Raw genomic sequence first — 21,150 nt, 5'->3', positions numbered from 1 at the left:
GGTGATCATAAAAAATACATATTTGCACTCGTGGGTTCGCCACTCGTGAAAATATAATTTTATATGATCACTCGTGAAATAAAATCGATATTCCACTGAGTCCAACAAATATACTCTATGTTATATAATAATGTAATATAATAATGTTATATAATAATGTAATATAATAATATAGTATAATGAATATCCAAATTCATACATACAATAATTTGTGACGTGCTGAGAAAGCACAATAATATTTATATATTATGCATACAAAATTAGTCTTTATTCCTTGCAAAAAGTTGGAGTTCATTTTGAATAATTGCTACAATTGCCAGCTTTATAATTTCTCACTTTTTATGCTCCCCAACGATTTTTAGGGGGGTAGCATATAGTCGCCACTTCTTCTGTCCGTGTGTGTGTCCGTGCACAATTTTTGTCTTGGTATTCTCAGCAATTAATGACCGGATTCAATATTAACTGTATGTGAAGCTTCACTACCAAGAGGAGATGTGCATGTTATCAGCCGGTTCTGGTCGGATAATTTTTCACAGAGTTATGGCCCTTTGAAATTTTCCATTAACTCTGTACTACATATAGTGCAATTCTTGTCCCCCCAACTACTGAGTGGAATTCAATGAAGCTTTATGGGAAGCTTAACTACCTTGAGGAGATGCACATTTTTTGTGGGGGTTCTGGTTAGATGATTTATTAGCTCATCTATTTTTTGAAAAAAAATTATGAGCTATTGTCATCACCTTGGCGTCGGCGTTGGCGTTGGCGTTGGCGTTGGCGTTGGCGTTGGCGTCGGCGTCCGGTTAAGTTTTGCGTTTAGGTCCACTTTTCTCAGAAAGTATCAATGCTATTGCATTCAAACTTGGTACACTTACTTACTATCATGAGGGGACTAGGCAGGCAAAGTTAGATAACTCTGGCGTGCATTTTGACAGAATTATGTGCCCTTTTTGTACTTAAAAAATTGCAAATTTTGGTTAAGTTTTGCGTTTAGTTCCACTTTTCTCAGTAAGTATCAATGCTATTGCATTCAAACTTGGTACACTTACTTACTATCATGAGGGGACTGGGCAGGCAAAGTTAGATAACTCTGGCATGCATTTTGACAGAATTATGTGCCCTTTTTATACTTAGAAAATTGACAATTTTGGTTAAGTTTTGTGTTTAGGTCCATTTTATTCCTTAAGCATCAAAGCTATTGCTTTCATACTTGCAACACTTACTAACTATCATAAGGGGACTGTGCAGGCAAAGTAATGTAACTCTGACTGGCATTTTGACAGAATTATGTGCCCTTTTTATACTTAGAAAATTGAAAATTTGATTAAGTTTTGTGTTTAGGTCCACTTTATTCCTACAGTATCAAAGCTATTGCTTTCATACTTGCAAGATTTATGAACTATCATAAGGGGACGGTGCAGGCAAAGTTATGTAACTCTGACTGGCATTTGGACGGAATTATGGGCCCTTTATACTTAGAAAATTGAAAATTTGGTTAAGATTTATGTTTTGGTCACTTTACCCCTAAAGTATCATAGATATTGCTTTCATACTTGGAACACTCACAAACTATCATAAGGGTACAGTAAAAGGACAAGTTGCATAACTCTGGTTGTCATTGTTACGGAATTATGGCCCTTTTTTGACTTAGTAACTTTTAATATATGGTTAAATTTTGTGTTTCGATCCACTCGAAGTATCAAGGCTATTGCTTTCAAACTTCAAATACTTACATGCTATCATGAGGTTACTGTACCTGGCAACTTGAATTTTACTTTGACCTTTGAATGACCTTGACTCTCAAGGTCAAATTATTAAATTTTGCTAAAATTGCCATAACTTCTTTATTTATGATTAGATTTGATTGATACTTTGATGAAACTACTCTTACCTGACATACCACAATAGACTTCACCCAAACCATCCCCCGTGCCCTCCCCCCCCTCCCCCCCCTCCCCCCCCCCCCCTAATTTTTTTTTTTTTTTTTTTTTTTATAAGATCATCTCACAAATGACCACCACACCCTCACACTATACCCCCACCCCACCCCCCCCACCCCCCCCCCCAAATTTTTTTTTGATTTTTTTTTTTTTTTTTTTTTTTTTTTTTTTAAGATCATCTCACAAATTATCACCACAACCCTCACACTATACCCCCCCCCCCCCGATTTTTTTTTTTTTTTTTTTTTTTTTTCGCTTTTTTGGAAGATAATGTAATAAATGTCCACAACCCCACACTATACACCCCTCTTCACTCCACTCCTCCCTCCTTTGTGATTGAAAATGAGAGTCCCTTCACCTTTAAAAAGAAAATAGATGAGCGGTCTGCACCCGCAAGGCGGTGCTCTTGTTTAGAGAGTTATGGCCCTTTGAAATTTTTAAGTTGCTAAACCATCCATCGTATTATTTTGTCCAAAGTTATGCCCCTCAAGACGTTTCCTTTTATCTGAATATATAGTGCAATATTCTGACAAAAAAAACTTTGGGGTTTCTTGTTACTTATATTTACCCTTTAGGGAATTTTTGCACGTGTAAAAGAAGCCTTGGTGATGTTGGCGCTATTGGCAACGAGTGTTCTAGGAGTATTCTGGATTTTTCTTCTCTTCAGCAACGACAGTCATCTACATCAACAAACATTTTCTGGTAACATTAAGGGTTTGGGGAAGTGTTGGTTACAACTTTTTGTTTCCGCTCTCTGGGATTCCTTTAGGAACTTGTTGGGTCAAAATAAAGGATACAGTGTTAAAAAACAGAAAACAAGTTATTAAATTGTTGATTGTGCTTGTGTATGCATTTTGTTAGCTATTTTACCAAGTTTCTTCTATGCACAAAAATGCATAAGAAATTTAAAAAAATCTTTTGATTTGCCACATTAACAGCGCTGCGCAGTATGCAAGCCATTTTTATACCTTTAAATGCCTGTTTAAAATTACAATTGTTTAAGATAAATTGTTTGTGTAACTTAATCTGTGGGTTTTTTAGGGTTGCACGTTTGACCATATGACATAAAGTTTAGTGTTTTTAACTCATAATTGTGCAACTGTGTTTTTTATCACTAAAACAGAAATATAAAAATGATATATAAATAATATGTAAAAAAAAAAATAAGAACTAGTTCACTCTTGTTACAATTTAATGAAGTTAGCGAGATAAAATGCCAATGTCTGAATGTAATATAACTCTACAGTTTATGTGGCATGTCGTTTGACTCACAATTCAAGTTAAAATAAAAACATGATCTGTTTAATGTGGTAGTGTTATTGACACACAATGATCTAACTGTATCATCATTTTTTCTTTGTTTCAGATATCTGGAGCATTTACCTGCCATATTTATATTCTTGTATCTCTTTCATGGGAGTTATTTTATTGTTGTGTAAGTGATAATGTTTGAAAGTAACATATATAAAAGAAATATTTGTTTCCAAAACTAGATGATTGCTTTTAACTTCTCTTTTATTGTGTTTATTGTATTCCCTTACACATCTTTGGTTTTTAACTTTAATCTATTTATTGATACAGTTTTAGGTTTCCACTGACAGTCTTATCTAAAAAAAAAAGCATACTGTGCTGATTTTTTTTTATGATTATTAACCCTTTGCATGCTGGGAAATTTGTCTTCTGCTAAAATGTTGTCTGCAGAATTTCTAAAATTAGCATTTTCTTCGATTTTTTTTCAAAGAATACTATCAGAATAGCAAACAGTTTGGATCCAGATGAGACGCCACGTTCTGTGGCGTCTCATCTGGATCCAAACTGTTTGCAAAGGCCTTTAAAATTCAGCTCCAGCGCTTTAAGGGTTAAAATTAAGTATTAAAAAACTACTTTGTTTAAAAAAAACACTATTTTAACTTCATAGAAATGTGTATAAGTTATGTTTTCCTGTTATATCATCTTTTCATAAGGTCTGTTCCCTAGTGTCAAATCCAAAGTGGCAACTTACATTATTTAGGAAATAACATTACATTTTTAGCTCGGCGTTTTCAGAGAAAACCCAAGGTATTGTCATAGCCAGCTCGTCGTCCGCCATCTGATTTCAGCAGTCCGCATCATGTTATAACCTTAACATAGGCTCTTAAATCAAAGTGCTTCCACCTACAATTTTGAAACTTATGTAGAAGCACCTTAATGAGTTCTACGCACCACACCCATTTTGGGGTCACTAGGTCAAAGGTCAAGGTCACTGTGACCTGTACAAAAATATTTAAAAAATAAAAAATTCTGACAAGCTTTCCTTTATTGAAAACTGCACCCGTAGCCGAGCGTGGCACCCGTAATGCGGTGCTCTTGTTACATCAAATTACTTCTATAATTATATTATATAAACATCATATCAAACATGAATCAGGCTCTTATAACAATAGGTTCCCTAGATATTTGCAAGATTTATCTAACAAATTACTCAACTTGAGTGTTACCAACCCATTCTAAGGCAGTAAAAATATTGCTGACTTTCATATGAGCTGTGTTATGAGACAACTGGGCATAATGCATGTGTGTAAACTACATTGCATTCCCTGATTGGCCTGTGCAGACTGCAGGGTGCAGTGACAACACTTTCCACTTTTATGGAATTTTTTGTTTAAAGGAAGTCACCCAAAAACGTAAATACAGTCCTAGCAGAAAGTATCTGTACCCACATGCATTAATCACAGTTTTACCACAACAATGCTTATATAATTATTATTTGTTTCAGTGTGCACTCCTGTGGGATTTTTCAGCATGTTTACCTTCATGGGAACTCTTGTACAGAAACCACAGGTAATAATCTTGGACAAGGTTTACGAAATAGCTTACGTCTAGCAATGTAAGGTATTTTACTCAGGACTGGTTTCAAACATTGCCAGCAGTCTGAATTTTTATATGATCTTATTGAACCATTTTCACAAATTATCATAAGTTGAGAAACCACATGACATTGTTGGACTAGTTATACAAATTATCAGTCACAAAACTAAATTTAATTTTCTAAGGATTTTTCTAAAAATAGTCAGAGGTCAAGAAATTTAAGGCCAAATTTCACAAATTATAAGACGGTAAACAAGATGGCAAAAGACTCTTGGTCTCTCAAACGTATGTGATTATTAGTGTTAAAAAAGTTTTAAAACTTAGTCAAGATATTATTAGAACAAATATTCATGAGATTTCACTTAAGTAATTTAACAAAACAGATCCTCCATGTTTTTTAACTAACTGGATCCAGTGTATTAGTATAAGAACAAATGCCCAGAGCAAGTTTGGTGATTGTGGAAAAAACATGTAAACTCATTGGTGTTTACAAGCTTTTTCCCTATTTTGACCTTGTGACCTAGTTATTAAGCCCACATCGCCTGATAGGCAGTGAGATCATTGGAACAAAAGTTCTGATTAAGTTTCATAAAGACAGGACAACACATGTGGCCTCTATAGTATCAAAGGGCACAGATATGTGACGCTTTTCAAGGGTAGAATTCTCATGTACTGTATATTATTAGGGCTTTTGTTAATTGTAGGCTTAAAGGTAATTACAGTTCATAATGATTTATAATATGAGTCATGTTCTGAGAAAACTGGGCATAATGCATGTGCGTGAAGTTCCGCCTAAACTGGATTTTCGTGTACTGCACAGGCTAATCTGGGACAACACTTTACGCACATGCATTATGCCCAGTTTTCTTAGAACACAACTCATATGTATTGTCACTCTTCAGTTTTTACGCGACATCAATGAAGAACTTACTCAGTTCCACATGGAAAGGGACTCGTTGAGAAGGAAGTTGAAAGCAACCAAGCATAACGGCATTGAGGGTAGAGGTATGAATATTGAAGGCATTTTCATAACATTGTAGAAGAATCTCTTGTGCTGGTAGTACATAAATAACCAAAGCTTATAATAGAATGTATTTTTAAAGGTGTACATGTAGTTGGAAGTGATGATGCTTTTAGAAGTTTTCTTGAGTTAAAGAAAGTCAACTGACTTTTCCTTATTTACGAGACTATGTCATATCAAAGAGCCACAAGGAGGAGAACTTCATAAAAAAGTATAAATTTTACAAAAAAAATAAAGGCAAATAATAGAGATACAACCAGAGCTCCAGATAAGGATTTAGTCTTAAGGATATTTCACCCCCTGGTATTATTGTTTAAGCGTATTTTACTCAAAAACAAGGTCACGGGGTCAAGTATGTTTTAAACATTAAGCATGGTGTCAGCTGTTTTTTGTGAAGACAACATGCAAAATATTCTTTGTCAATGGGGCATGTGGGGGTATTTGTCACGTCTGTGGCAAAGCTCTAGTTTTTTCTAAAGATTTAGAAACATTGTTTGTTTAAAATGCTAAAAACTTGATTTTTCCCAGGATTGTTTTGGATTGATTTTGGAATTAATTTATTGCAAAACTTTTCAAAAGCTGTGAGCATTTGTTGGAGAATGAATCTCATATCAGGGTTATGCCAAATATTAATATGAAAATTAAAAAATTGTTAGCTTAAGTTAACCCATTTATGCCTAGCGTCTAGAATAAAGGCCTTGGCAAACAGCGTAGACCCAGATGAGACACCGCATAACGCGGCGTCTTTTCAGGGTTTGCGCTGTTTGCTTCAAGGAATTTCTGTAAAAATATTCTAAATATACAAATAAATATACTAGACATCCCTAATTTTGGAAATAAATTGATCCAATTTAGAAGAATGGGAGAGTCCACTAGGCATAAATGGGTTAAGCTAACTTAATTACGCTAAGCTATTATTGCATTCTGAATTTAGCGAGATTGATGTTTTGTTAGTTATTCCATATACCTATTTATTATGCCCCCCTTTGAAAAAGAGGAGGTATATTGTTTTGCTCATGTTGGTCCAAGTCCACCAGATGGTTTCCGGATGATAACTCAAGAATGCCTACGCCTAGGATCACGAAACTTCATAGGTACATTGATCATGACTGGCAGATGACCCCTATTGATTTTTGTCAGGTCACTAGGTCAAAGGTCAAGGTCACAGTGACTCGAAATGGTAAAATGGTTTCCGGATGATAACTCAAGAACGCTTAGGCCTAGGATCATGAAACTTTATAGGTAGATTGATCATGACTGGCATATGACCCCTATTGATTTTCAGGTCACTAGGTCAAAGGTCAAGGTCACATTGACTCAAAATAGTAAAATGGTTTGCAGATGATAACTAAAGAATGCTTACGCCTAGAATCATGAAACTTCATAGGTACATTGATCATGACAGGCAGATGTCCCCTATTGATTTTCAGGTCACTATGTTAAATGTCAAGGTCACAGTGACTTGAAACAGTTAAATGGTTTGCGGATGATAACTCAAGAATGCTTAGGCCTAGGATCATGAAACTTCATAGGTACATTGATAATGGCTGGCAGATGACCCCTATTGATTTTCAGGTCACTAGGTCAAAGGTCAATGTCACAGTGACTTGAAATAGTAAAATGGTTTGCGGATGATAACTCAAGAATGCTTACGCCTAGGATCATGAAACTTCATAGGTAAATTGATCATGACTGGCAGATGACCCCTATTAATTTTTCAGGTCACTAGGTCAAGGTCACAGTGACTCAAAAGTTCAAAACAGTAAAAAACGTTTCCTGATGATAACTCAAGATTAATTAGCCCTAGGATCATGAAACTTCATAGGTACATTGATCATCACTGGAAGATGACCCCTATTGATTTTCAAGTCACTAGGTCAAAGGTCAAGGTCACAGTGACAAAAACCGTATTCACAAAATGGCTGCCACTACAACTGACAGCCCATATGGGGGGCATGCATGTTTTACAAACAGCCCTTATTTAAAAAAAAAATGAATCCATTACCTGGGTAGAACCAGTACTTGGTTTCTAAGAGGGAGATCTATAGATTGCTCGTAATGTGGGGATCAAATTATTGACTCTATATTCAGTTATTCACCATGACACATTGCCAAAATCAACATTTGATTCTTTAAATCCTATTATAGTATAAACAAAAAAATGGACACTATGAACAATTCACATGTGTAAGAAAAAAACATGTGTAATATTTTATTAGGTCGGCTGTTTTCGGAGATAATCCCGAGGTATTGTCATAGCAAGCTCGTTGTCCGCTGTCTGCCGTCCGCCGTTGGCGTTGTGCTAAAACCTTGACATTTGTCTCTAAAATCAAAGTGTTTCCACCTACAACTTTGAAACTTAATATGTAGGTGCACCTTGATGTGTTCTACATGCCACACCCATTTTGGGGTCACTAGGTCAAAGGTCAAGGTCACTATGACCTCTAAAAAAAAATAATTCTGACAATCTTTCTTTTATTCAAAACTGCACCCCCAGCCGAGCGTTGGCACCCATTATGCGGTGCTCTTGTTTATTTTTATTTTTTAGTTCAAGGCACCATTTCCAATGGACATCAAAAAACAGAAGACATTCAAGGCAAACTTGATGAAGTCAATGCAGACATCAAAGAACTGGGTAGGAATTTAATAAAATACATACATTTTTTTTATTGTAAGAAAGGAGCTATTTTCCTCAATCAAAATATTGTTAATGGTTCAAGTTATATTTGTTATTTAACTTTATGTGCTTGTAAATATTTGTTATTTTTGTCAATACAACTTTGGAAACACCCATCTAATTTGTTTGTATATAAAATGCCGACCCTGTATAGCAGGCCTTTTACCAGGATACTGTTTATTCACAGCAGAAAGTTAGTCTGATATCATTATGAAGAAGAATTGATTGTCAGCTTGAATCATATTAAAATCAAAAAGAGGATGTTGTCAACAACGGCACACACAATGATGCTGAATTTTTTTAGTTTGATTTTGGGCAAGTAAGGTTATTGTTTGTCACACTACATCAACTTTAATGTGATGTACAATGGAGGCTCGAAAATCTGGACTAAAGCTTATTTAGTTATAAAACAACCTGCTTATCTGACACATGGATTTTATAAGTGAATTTACACAAATAGCTGATAAGCATGTGCATGATTTACAAGTTTGTTAGCAGAATGCAAATAAAAGTCAGGTCAGAGAATGCAAGAGCTTTTGTTAGCAGAATGCAAATAAAAGTCAGGTCAGAGAATGCAAGAGCTTTTGTTAGCAGAATGCAAATAAAAGTCAGGTCAGAGAATGCAAGAGCTTTTGTTAGCAGAATGCAAATAAAAGTCAGGTCAGAGAATGCAAGAGCATGCGAAAACTTCAAGAGCTGAATAACCTTGATAAAAAAATCAAGCATTGTAGCCACATTGATTTGAAAATTAAGGCACAGGGATGCCCGCAATAAAATAATAAAAGCCTGTTATATGTACACCTTTGTGCTTCCTACTGCAAAATGTGCCAAATAAGATACAGTTTTAAAAATTGTCATTAAGTTTATGCTGTTCCATTATTTTCAAGTGAGAGCCCTGTATTATGTTTCAATTGTAGTATCATTCAGTAAATTAAAATTTATAGGCACTTTGATGTTGAAAATTATTTTAAATATGTCCGCTTTTAAGTCCCCACATACCCAGGTATTAGTGTTGTTTTATTAAATCTAGACATTGCTGGAAAAATACTCTGATATACTAGTAAAGTAAATATAAAATGTATGTCAGGACAGTACAGGTGTTGAGTATTTAGATAAAATTCCATCTTTTTTACAAAAACGAGGGCACACCTTTAAAGGGCATGTCTGTTGAACATCAAATTTTTGGGTAATATATTTGAATTTTTAAGATGTACACAAGTTAACTATTTGCTTGTTGTTATGATTCCAGAAAAGCGCAAACAAGTATCCTGTGTAAGGCTGCTGATGTTTCCAGTCCTGATGCTATTTTCACTTATTCTTACTGTAAGTGAAACTGTACAAAAGTGTGCCTGATTATCAAATGAGGGCAAATTCTCACCGAAAAGATCTAGAGTGAAGTAACAGGTTTCTGTGCCCAGATCTTTCTTGCTTCTCCCTTGGAATTGTAAACATAAATTGGGGGGGGGGGGTCAAAGGGATACTATTATATTTGTGTGAGTCAATGTTTTGATGTCGCTGCTTAAATGAAATGATTCCAAATTTGGTCTGTGAATGAATACAGTGATTTTTTTGCTTTATAATTTACAGCCTGTGCCTTTTGATTGGAAAAAGCGAAAAAAACATGACATTTGGGGAAACAGTATTCCAATTGTTATAATAGCTCTTATTAACTATTGGACACAATCTATATGCCCTGGTGTTACGCACTTATGGCAGCATACTAAACATTTTTTAAATCTTATCTAGTTTATTGGACAAGTTCGGGTTAAAAAGAAGGTCATATTTTTAGAATAACTTGTCATTTATTGACATGGAGAAACAGCCCGTAACGGGCTGAAATTTGGGTACACAAATCACTTGAATCAGTTTCTATAAAAATTTAAGCTATGCTTGATTTATAAACTAAGCTGTTGTCGCTTCTTCAATATGAATAATTATTTTGTAATATACATTTTCCTTTAGTTTTTTTTCAAAAGTATTACTGCAATAGAAAGGTTAAAATTGGTGAGCCTTTAAGTAGCCTGTTGACATGACATCATTTGCTAAATATATTTCAGGTGTTGGGTGTTTTGATGGTGACCCAGAACATGTTCCAGCTATTGGTGGGCATTAAGGCTCTACCAGTGGGAGCAAAGGTAGCTAAGAGCTAAGGACTCTAGAGCATTTCAATACGGCTTTTGATGCAATCGAGGTAAAATAAAAAGGTTTAAGCTGAGCTAAGGTAGCTAAGACCCAAAGTTTAGTTAAAGTCTATTTATTTAAGCTCTATTGCATCCAAAGTCTTGTGCTTGTAGAACAACTCTCAAGTCTGTTTCCTGAGGAGAGCTATTACTTTGTATCTTTTGAACGATCTTGTTTTCTAAGATAGGATCAAACCCTAGACCTCCCGAAATCAGGGTGTACACCACATACCTTAGACCTTGGCCAACTATTTATAATGAAGATCCATTTTTCGCCTACCTATTCTTAGGTTTTAACTAAAAATTATGTATATTCTTTTTAAAGTACTACCGCTTTGATGTTAAATCCAACTTAATATTAGCTATCTCAAAATAAAAACATCCTTAAATTAGAAAAATATATTAATTCCATAATCAACATCTGTACCCAGTTTCTTTTTATGCCCCACTTCGAAGAAGAGGGGGTATATTGCTTTGCTCATGTCGGTCTGTCGGTCGGTAGGTCGGTCGGTCGGTCCGTCCACCAGGTGGTTGTCAGACGATAACTCAAGAACGCATGGGCCTAGTTTAAAAATGTATTTTTATGTCGTAAGTTATAGTTAAAAAGTGTCATGTGAAAACCTTTTTGATTTAGAAGAGGCTTATTTTTATAGGCAACATTTGATTGGTCTGGCTCTTACAGGGCCATTGAACATTTGCTGTGCAGTAATTAGTACTGCAGCTTCCAAAACTGAAAGGATACTAACAATTAAAAATCAAAGCGCTGAAGGCATTAAAGTTGTTTGCTATTGCATTATCTTAGACGCAACTCATTTTGCAAAATTGATCGCAAGTTTGAAATGATTACAAGCCGTTCAAATTTATTAAGACTGTGTCTTAACGTACTGGTCGGGATGTGTGTGCACTATTTATCATCCTATTCATGTTAAAAAGATAACTTAGACAAAATAATAACAACATGGTTTGAAGTTTAACGATATGAAAGCATAGAAAGTATGAAAATGGTATAATGAGAACCAAATGTAAAGAAAATGTACAATCGCCATCATATTAAATGAATATTGTTGGAATTTCATGATTTCAAGAGTTTCAATTTTTGACACCATATACAATTTTAAAATATACAACAAGATAATTAATGAAAAAAAAAAGCAAAATAAATCTGCGAGCAATACTTTTTACTCCTTGATTATGTTGTCATAAAAACAACCCTGTTTACTTCTACTTTGTTGTTTATGCATTACTTGTTACCCTAGCAGTTCAAACGGTATCCAACCAGTCTCTGACCTTCACATGGGTATAGAACACTAATGCGCTTTTTCGGCGTAGCTGTTTGACCCAGCTTTTGCCTTAAATTACCTCTACATAAAGCCAGCAGACACGAACGAATATATTCAAACATATTATAGGCATATTTGATATAAATCCGCTGAACTTTTGCTGCATCACAGTGTCTGTGCACAGCTTGAAGGATGCAGTACTGTTCAGTGTAAGGAAATCCAGACTTGTCTCAGCATGTTCAAACGACACACATTGCACAGTGGCCCACTTGAAATTATGCGTTAAAGTCCATCTCGAAGAATATCAGGGTCTGTACTGGTCATTAAATCGTCTGCGAAAAACATTATTGACTTTTAATAACACAGTTTTGCTTTAAGATTAAAAAATACACTACTAAAATAGTAAAGTGTCACGATAACATAAAAATCGTCTAATTATCTAACCACAAATGTTTGCGGTACTCATTCAGCACACCTGGGATTCGTTCCTGAACACCTGGATAGGCTACTCTTATTTACCAGTATGCTATTTCGAATTCAATTTTAAATCGAAAAGTATTGTGCTTAAATGTGCCATTTACATTTTGCAAACGATTCTAAAGACCCTTGTCGTGCGAAAACAGATCTCATGTCATATGCGCCCATCATATAGAAAGCCCACTCAGCCTGCTCATCTTTCAGTCTGGTCAGGAGATACATAATTGACCATAACACCTTGAGTGAATTCATAGCGAACAGCATGACCTCTGATCAGACTGCGCACATGCACAGGTTTGGCTTGAGCTACGCTGGCCGAAACTCCATAAGACCCATTTTCGTATGACGTGGATATGAAAGAGTGATTTAAATGTGTGGCAATAAAACTGTGTGTTCATAAAATATTAACATACAATATATTTCGATGGTGAAGAAATAATCTCATAATAAGCCATGTGAGGACACATATGATGTGAAATCCCGTAGTATAATTTTCATCTAATTACACTGTTGTGTGGTTTGACTAAAATAACACACATTTCATGTGATGAATACATGTATGGGACTAACAAGTGAAAAAACACAATGATTAAACTTTTGATTTCAATTTAATTATTTGGAAAAGTAAATTTAAAACTTTATTTTAAAGTCAGCATTTACGCCGACTACCTTTTTAAAGATATTTCTTGTTATGTTTGGTTGTTATTATGCCCCCAGATCAAATGATTGGGGGTATATTGTTTTTGGCCACTCTGTCTGTCTGTCATTGTATGCTTGTGTCTGTGTGTCTGTCACAAAACTTTAACCTTGGTCATAACTTTTGCAATATTGAAGAAAGCAACTTGTTATTTTGCATGCATGTGTCTCATTGAGCTGCACATTTTGAGCGGTGAAAGGTCAAGGTCATCCTTCAAGGTCAAAGGTCAACTATATGGCTTCAAAGCGGCTCCAAATTATTTTTCGGAGGGGATATAGTAATTGGTCCTGTCCGTTCATCTCTCCGTCCGTCCGAAACTTTGTTCGGAGCATAACTCCAAATCTTTTTAATGGATTTACTTTAGTTTTTTAATTATCTTCCCTTTTATATAACTTTAAAGTAAGTGTTTGGATCCCATCTTTTCGTTCGATGATTCGCCACTAAGAAATGACAATATCACTTACATAATTTATAATTCTTGATTTACTCCTGTTTTTAAACCAATCGATATGTTCAACATTTAAACCAGGCGATGTGTGTAACATTCAAACCAGGTGGATATGTGCAACAATCAAACAGAATGATATTTTCGGCATCAAGGTCATCCTTCAAGGTCAAAGGTCAAATATATGGCTCCAAAGCGGCACCAAATTTTTTTTCGGAGGGGATATAGTAATTGGTCCTGTCCGTCCATCTCTCCGTCTGTCCTGAACTTTTGTCCGGAGCATAACTCCAAATCTTTTTAATGGATTTACTTTAAACATAGAATATAAACAGATGGCAACTAGGAGAAGTGCAGTTACCAAGAACCATAACTCTATCTACCTTAGTTTTTTAATTATCTTCCCTTTTATATATCTTTAAAGTAAATTTTCGTCCGGAGCATAACTCTAATCTACTAAAGGGATTTTCTTGAAACTTGAAATATAAACAGATGGCAACTAGGAGAAGTACAGTGACCAAGAACCATGACTTTATCTACCTTAGTTTTTTAATTATCTCCCCTTTTATATAATTGTAAAGTAAATTTTTGTCCGGAGCATAACTCTAAATCTAATGAAGGGATTTACTTGAAACTTAAAATATAAACAGATGGCAAGTAGAAGTGCAGTGACTAAGAACCATAACTCTATCTACTTTAGTTTTTGAATTATCTCCCCTTTTATATAATTTCAAAGTAAATTTTTGTCCGGAGCATAACTCAAAATTAAGTGAAGGGATTTACTTGAAACTTGAAATATAAACTGATGACAAGTAGAAGAAGTGCAGTGATTAAGAACCATAACTCTATTTACCTTAGTTTTTTAATTATCTCCCTTTATTTAATTTCAAAGTAATTTTTTGTCCGGAGCATAACTCTAAATCTACTGAAGGGATTTACTTGAAACTTTAAATATAAACAGATGGCAAGTAGGAGAAGTGCAGTGACTTAGAACTATAACACTATCTACCTTAGTTTTTTAATTATCTCCCTTTTTTTAAATTACAAAGTAAATTTTTGTCCGGAGCATAACTCTAAATCTTCTGAAGGGATTTACTTGAAACTAGAAAAATAAACAGATGGAAACTAGGAGAATTGCAGTGAACATAAACCATAACTCTTTTAGCCATAGTTTCTGAATTATCTCCCTTTATTTGTTTTACAAATATTATTCTACTCTCTAAAAAAAATATTGTCATACAAGCAAACACATTTCGGCGGGGATTTGGCACTACTGCGACAAGCTCTTGTTTATATTTGGTTTTAGCGATTATAAAGCATTTGTGTTGTTATCTATAGTATACCTGTAGTAATTTGTGAACTCATATTCAATGATTTATAAATTGAGAAATGTAAATATAAACAAACTTAACCTTATACACTTGTGTTGTTATCACCTGTGCAATTGAGAAAACATGAGATATTGCTGCTACTTGTTGAGAAAAAAGAACGTTTACCAGACATATCAAATTTTTACCCAGCTGTGGTAGCAAGCACTATCAACGAGACGCGTGGTAGTGTATTGGACAGTCAATATCCCACTATGCATGTTGATCAGCAGTAGTTTTATTTTCCGGCATCTATTGAAAGCTATAAAACAATACCAGGTGATTACAACACAGCTGATAGTGGACTATTTTTATCATTCTTAAACATTCTCTTCCGCGACACATATAATCCAAACATTGTTTATTGATTCTTTTCTATGGTAGCTCCGTTAAAAAATATTCCATTTAACATGATATTCACATTATATTTCCATTTGTGAATAAATATAGTTGAAGATCTCAAACCTCTGGCATAAGTTATACAACTCTTTTTTGGTGCGGATGTGGCAGATGTGGCAGTTATCAGGTTATGTTAGCTAAGAAAACTGGCTTGAAACACATAGTATTAACCTTAGTTAACAAGCAAACAACTAAAAAATCAGTTATTATGTTTGCTTAGACTATTTTGTTGATAAATTGTTTCTCTTTTTGGGTGTTATCCTCATCTCCATCAAATTAAAATATTAGTGACATTCATAAATTTATAAATTGAAGAATAATCTATGAATGCATTGGTATATTAAAGGGGCCTGCTGACAGGAACCCACCTGTATTAAAAAATACATAGTTGTGTAAATTGCCAAAGTTACTCTGGAGAGGTAATAAGGTCTTAACAGAAAATAATTCTTGCATTCTAATAAACGCTTTTCTCTGTACATGTATTTTATAAATAATCTTTACTCTAATAAACACTATTCTATGTGCATGTTTTTATGCCCCCGGATGGAATGATCGGGGGAATATAGTTTTTGGCTTGTCTGTCTATCTGTCATTCTGTCTGTTTGTCATGTTTGTCCCAAAACTTTAACCTTGGTCATAACTTTTGGAATATTGACGATAGCTGCTTGATATTTGGCATGCATGTGTATCTCATGGAGCTGCACATTTTGAGTGGTGAAATGTCAAGGTCAAAGTCATCCTTCAAGGTCAAAGGTCTAATATATGGCTTCAAAGCGGCGCAGTAGGGGGCATTGTGTTTCACAAACACAGCTCTTGTTTATTAATAATCGTGTTTTCTAGTAAACACTATTCAATTTTGTAATGTATTATGTTGTATTCTAATGAACATTTATTATATGTACATTTATTTTATAAATAATTTTATATTCTGATATGAATTATTCTAGGTATATGTTTTTAATAAATAATCGTGTATTCTAATAAACACTTTTCTTTGTAAATGTATTTTATTACATATGCATGCACTATTTATTTAATAGAGAAACATTGTATTGATAATTATCTTCAATTATGGAAACCCAACAATAGGATCTATTTACTTCTCAAATATATCATTAGCATAATTTTGAAAACCTTACTAAATGACCATTTTTGTTACTCATGTTTCAGGAAATGTCACTGGGAATCACATCTCTGTCTGCACTCGGCTGGCCAGGCAGTATTCTAGAAACAATACTCATTCTGTATCCCTTACTTGTGTACCCACTTAGGTTTCAATATTTATCTTTGACTTCCTATTTCTATTTTCTGTATGACAGCCATTATAAGTAACTTAATACATTTACTGGAAAATAAATATGTTTAATAAGAGTTACCATAAGTACAACTAAACAATTTCCTGAACTAAGTCAAGGTAAAATGTTTACACTATGTCAATTTAAAAAAGGAGATTTTCTAACATAAAACATAAATCTAAAGGGGACCCAAAAAACTAGTTTTTGAGTAGATAATGTGTCTATCTGCGGGCTTTTATATTAAGATCTCAGAAACTATCAATGCATGCTTGTTTTCTTAACCAAGATGACTCAGATACTTGATGTCAGCGTCTGTAGTAGGTTTTTACAGTTTACCATTGTTCTGTCGTGTTACGCCCAAGTACAACAACACATCCATGATTTCCATCATACTAAACTGTAGTGTGCTGCTCATACTGAGTTCAGCACTGCCGGTATTGTCCAGAACACTTGGTAAGTTGTGCTCATTGGGTCATTGTCGACCCGAAATGGCCCACAAGTCACTCGGGAGTGACTAGAAGCAGATTCATGTCACCCTGGGGTGACTTTAAGCCGACGCTAGTCATTCCCGGCAGACTAAAATCTGTTCCATGTCACCCCAGGGTGACACGAATTTGCTTTTAGTCACCCCGGGTGACAAAATCGGCTTCTAGTCATCCGTGTTTTTTTTATCAAACAGCTCCGCATCCAGGTATCTAATATAGGCTTTTGTGGCTTTTCAATATATTATATACATATATGATAAAACTCGTTTGAATGATTCTCAAACACAAACCTTCATATGAACGACCAAATCATGTATTTTTTGTTGAAAAGATTAAAATGTTGCAGAGGGTGGCTTTATGCTGATTTCGAGGGTGACTAGAAACGGCTTGAAGTCACTCGGGGTTGACTAGCGTCGGCTTGAATTTACCTTAGGGTGACAAGAATAGGCTTCTAGTCACCCCCGGATGACTTGTGGGCCATTTCAGGTTGACAATGACCCATTGAGCGTAAGAAGTATACTTTCTATGGCCATTCTATACATGTTAGATTTTTCCTATCAAGTAATTCTGTCTCTTTCAATGTCCATCTTGTCCAGATTAATGGGTTAGCAGAATCTGCAAAACCTTAAATGGGTCTGTCCAAAACATTGTCTGATTAGGTTAGAAACTGGTCAGTCATGTGGTCAACCTTTCAGACATGCATGCTTGTAACATGTTCTCGTTTAAAATTTCTTGCCGGACATTTAAAAAATTTCTTTACAGATATTGTTTCTGATAGCACCATAATTTTTATGTCCCCAACTATAGTAGTGGGGGACATATTGTTTTTGCCCTGTCTGTTGGTCTGTTGGTTTGTTTGCGCCAACTATAACATTTTGCAATAACTTTTGCTATATTGATTATAGCAACTTGATAATTTGGCATGCATGTGTATCTCATGGAGCTGCACATTTTGAGTGGTGAAAGGTCAAGGTCATCCTTCAAGGTCAGTGGTCAAATATATGTGGCCAAAATCGCTCATTTTATGAATACTTTTGCAATATTGAAGATAGCAACTTGATATTTGGCATGCATGTGTATCTTATGGAGCTGCACATTTTGAGTGGTGAAAGGTCAAGGTCATCCTTCAAGGTCAGAGGTCAAATATATGTGGCCCAAATTGCTTATTTTATGAATACTTTTGCAATATTGAAGATAGCAACTTGATATTTGGCATGCATGTGTAACTTATGGAGCTTCACATTTTGAGTGGTGAAAGGTCAAGGTCATCCTACAAGGTCAGAGGTCAAATATATGTCGCCCAAATCACTTATTTTATGAATACTTTTGCAATATTGAAGATAGCAACTTGATATTTGGCATGCATGTGTATCTCATGGAGCTGCACATTTTGAGTGGTGAAAGGTCAAGGTCATCCTTCTAGGTCAAATATATGGGTCAAAATTGCTCATGTAATGTAACTTCTGCAATATTGAAGCTAGCAATTTTATATTTGACATGCATGTGTATCTCATGGAGCTGCACATTTTGACTGGTGAAGGGTCAAGGTCAAGGTCATCCTTCAAGGTCAAACGTCATATAGGGGGGCATTGTGTTTCACAAACACATCTTGTTGTAAGAGATTTTTATGTTTGTGTGCATTGTCTGACTTTCTGACACATTTATCCGTAAGAAGCACAATTTCTATGGCTGTTCTCCTCCCCTGTCTCACCATCTGGGGCTGTTATTTCTGCTGCTTAAAACAGATTTCATTCCTTTATCAAATCCAATTGTATCAAGAACACTGGGTAAGATGTTTAATTTAATGCCCAGAAACAAAGTATAGGGGGGGGGGGGTAAACCAAATCACTTAAGACACCTGTTGGTTTTAGCCACAAACTTTTTCAAAATGGAACTCATATACTAACTCAATACTTGAATACAACAGTATTCAATATTCTTACTCGCATGCATTCTTTGTTGCGATAAAAAGATGTGCAAGTTAAATTTATATTGAAATGTCTAGACTCTTTCAAATTGCCATTTCTGTGTCCTTTTTTTTTCTTTTTTTTGTTTAAAGATTATTACAACCTGCTATATTTTACAATATATGGCTTCAGGAGGTTTTCTGTTCTACTTTGACAAGCTCTTGTCTCAATGTCAATGTTAATTCTCGCTCTATCTTAAGGTCTGACTCTTAGTTGATATTGTTTGACTTTTCATCTAGAGTTCAAATCCTAAACTGGCCACGTAATTTTTGTTTGATTTGGTTACTAAACACCATATATTTGAGTTAACATTTCTAGACTGCTGGTCATTACCTATTTATAAAATTCATTATTTTTAGATATAATAAAGACACTGTTTACTCAGCACAAAAAAAGCTCAAACATATTTTTAAGGTTAAACCTACTTATTAAAGCTCGATTGCATTGAAAGCCTAAGGCTTATATAAATGCTATTGTGTCTGTTTCAAGGGTAGAACCAGTTCTGAGTTTCTTTGAGGAAGATCTAAAGAACGCTCCCACATTGTCAATCGAACCCATGACCTCCTGGTCGCTAGGCAGACACCATATCTACTTCTCTACGGCGACCTATAATTTATTGTGTACTTTATTTCAGGCATTACAAACTTTGACCTGGTCGGCTCGTTTGGCACTATGGACTGGTTGGGCAACTTCTACATAATCTTTTTCTCCAATGTGATATTTGTAAGCGCCACAGTGTTATGCCTTGTGAACAAGTTTACAAACAAAGTGCGACAGAGCATTTACATAAAAATCAAGACGGCGCTGTTGACGTTTGTGTCCCAGAGGTCCAGAAATCACTCGGCATCAAGTTTAAATTTGAGTACCAGTACCAGATTTTCCGAGACCACTTAAAACAGCTGTTTCACAGTTTATTTGCTTTAAAAAAGGGGGTTATTAACTTTTTTTGCTATGAAAATTAATGGTGCAATTTCACATGTTCGGGCTGTCATCGAGATATCTTTTTATAAAAGCCCAAAACTGGATTCTTTAGGTGGAAATGAACAGCTAAAGGCTTTTGTTAAAGTCATTAATGTGTTAAAAAGTTGTTATTTACCTTTGGTGCTTGTGTAATGCCATTCAGTTGTAGACTCAAAGCTGATTGTGTTGCTACCTTTTTAGTATTGTACCTCGATGCAAGCTTTTACTAGTAAACAAGTGTTGCAGGAGGTTTTGAGGCATAATCACGTATTCCATGTGATACAGTTTTACTCTGGTTTTTCTTTTATGAATGCATAAATAGATTGCCATTTTTATCTTTTGAACTGTTGTTCAGTCATGCAAGCACTGAAGACAAATATTTGTTGTGTATTTTGCCTGTTAAATATTTAGCTCTCATTTATGGTATAGATGTTATTCGTTCTAAGTTGCCAAAAGTCTTGGCACACTGTTTGATTGCACTTAAGTTGTTAACCTTTAAGTTCATGATTTCTTGTTCAAATTTGTACTGCTAGTTCTTGCACAATAGCCATTATATTTTATGATATATTTTGCAAAAGAATATTGATGATGTTCTTATTTTTATAACAAATTAATTATATTTCCTTATAACTATTTGGGTTGCAAATCATTTTTACTCAGAAGGGCATTATTCATATTCAGTGCTCCAGATAACATGCGTAAAGGCGTAAATACGAATTAAATTTCTTAAATAACGATTTAGATTTAAAATCTTTGCGTAAAGTTACGCATTGAAAAAATAAAACACGAAATCGCAATTTCCGAACGTGCGTAAAACTTCCAGTAGCAAATTATGTATGGTAAACATTTCATCCCGGTTCTGGCTCGTCTAGGCGCTTAATTAAAACTACAACTTTAAATCAACGCCACTCAAGCGTTTGCTGTGAGGAAGAGCCACACCTAAGAACGGTCGAAAGGCCAAACAGTCTCGATTCTGATCTCCTAGATTTGCAGGCGAGTCATTACTGTTTATTGTACCTTTTTAATTACACTTATCGTAATTTTTATACACAAGTAATATACTGTATACCTATTCAAGATGCCATTAAAATTAAATGTTAAATATAGTTTTTGATATGA

At 34.9% G+C, this 21,150-nt stretch overlaps 1 protein-coding gene across 1 annotated transcript in view; it reads left to right on the top strand.

Moving 5' to 3' along the window:
• The window catches only part of LOC127832007 (limb region 1 protein homolog), a 29,005-nt gene extending 8,360 nt beyond the window's left edge, over positions 1-20,645 (top strand). The window contains exons 6-15 of the mRNA XM_052357136.1: positions 2,513-2,639; positions 3,304-3,372; positions 4,693-4,757; positions 5,687-5,789; positions 8,354-8,440; positions 9,732-9,805; positions 10,540-10,617; positions 16,495-16,568; positions 16,915-17,072; positions 19,706-20,645. Of these exons, the coding sequence (XP_052213096.1) occupies positions 2,513-2,639; positions 3,304-3,372; positions 4,693-4,757; positions 5,687-5,789; positions 8,354-8,440; positions 9,732-9,805; positions 10,540-10,617; positions 16,495-16,568; positions 16,915-17,072; positions 19,706-19,965 (1,095 nt within the window). The 3' untranslated portion in view covers positions 19,966-20,645. The remainder of the gene's footprint in view (positions 1-2,512; positions 2,640-3,303; positions 3,373-4,692; positions 4,758-5,686; positions 5,790-8,353; positions 8,441-9,731; positions 9,806-10,539; positions 10,618-16,494; positions 16,569-16,914; positions 17,073-19,705) is intronic.
• Positions 20,646-21,150: the final 505 nt, after the last annotated feature.

The sequence above is a fragment of the Dreissena polymorpha genome, chromosome 5 (assembly GCF_020536995.1).
Source record: "Dreissena polymorpha isolate Duluth1 chromosome 5, UMN_Dpol_1.0, whole genome shotgun sequence".
Lineage (NCBI taxonomy): Eukaryota > Metazoa > Mollusca > Bivalvia > Myida > Dreissenidae > Dreissena > Dreissena polymorpha.
The sequence above is the reverse complement of the archived record's forward strand: the minus strand, read 5'-3'. Positions and strand labels throughout refer to the sequence as shown.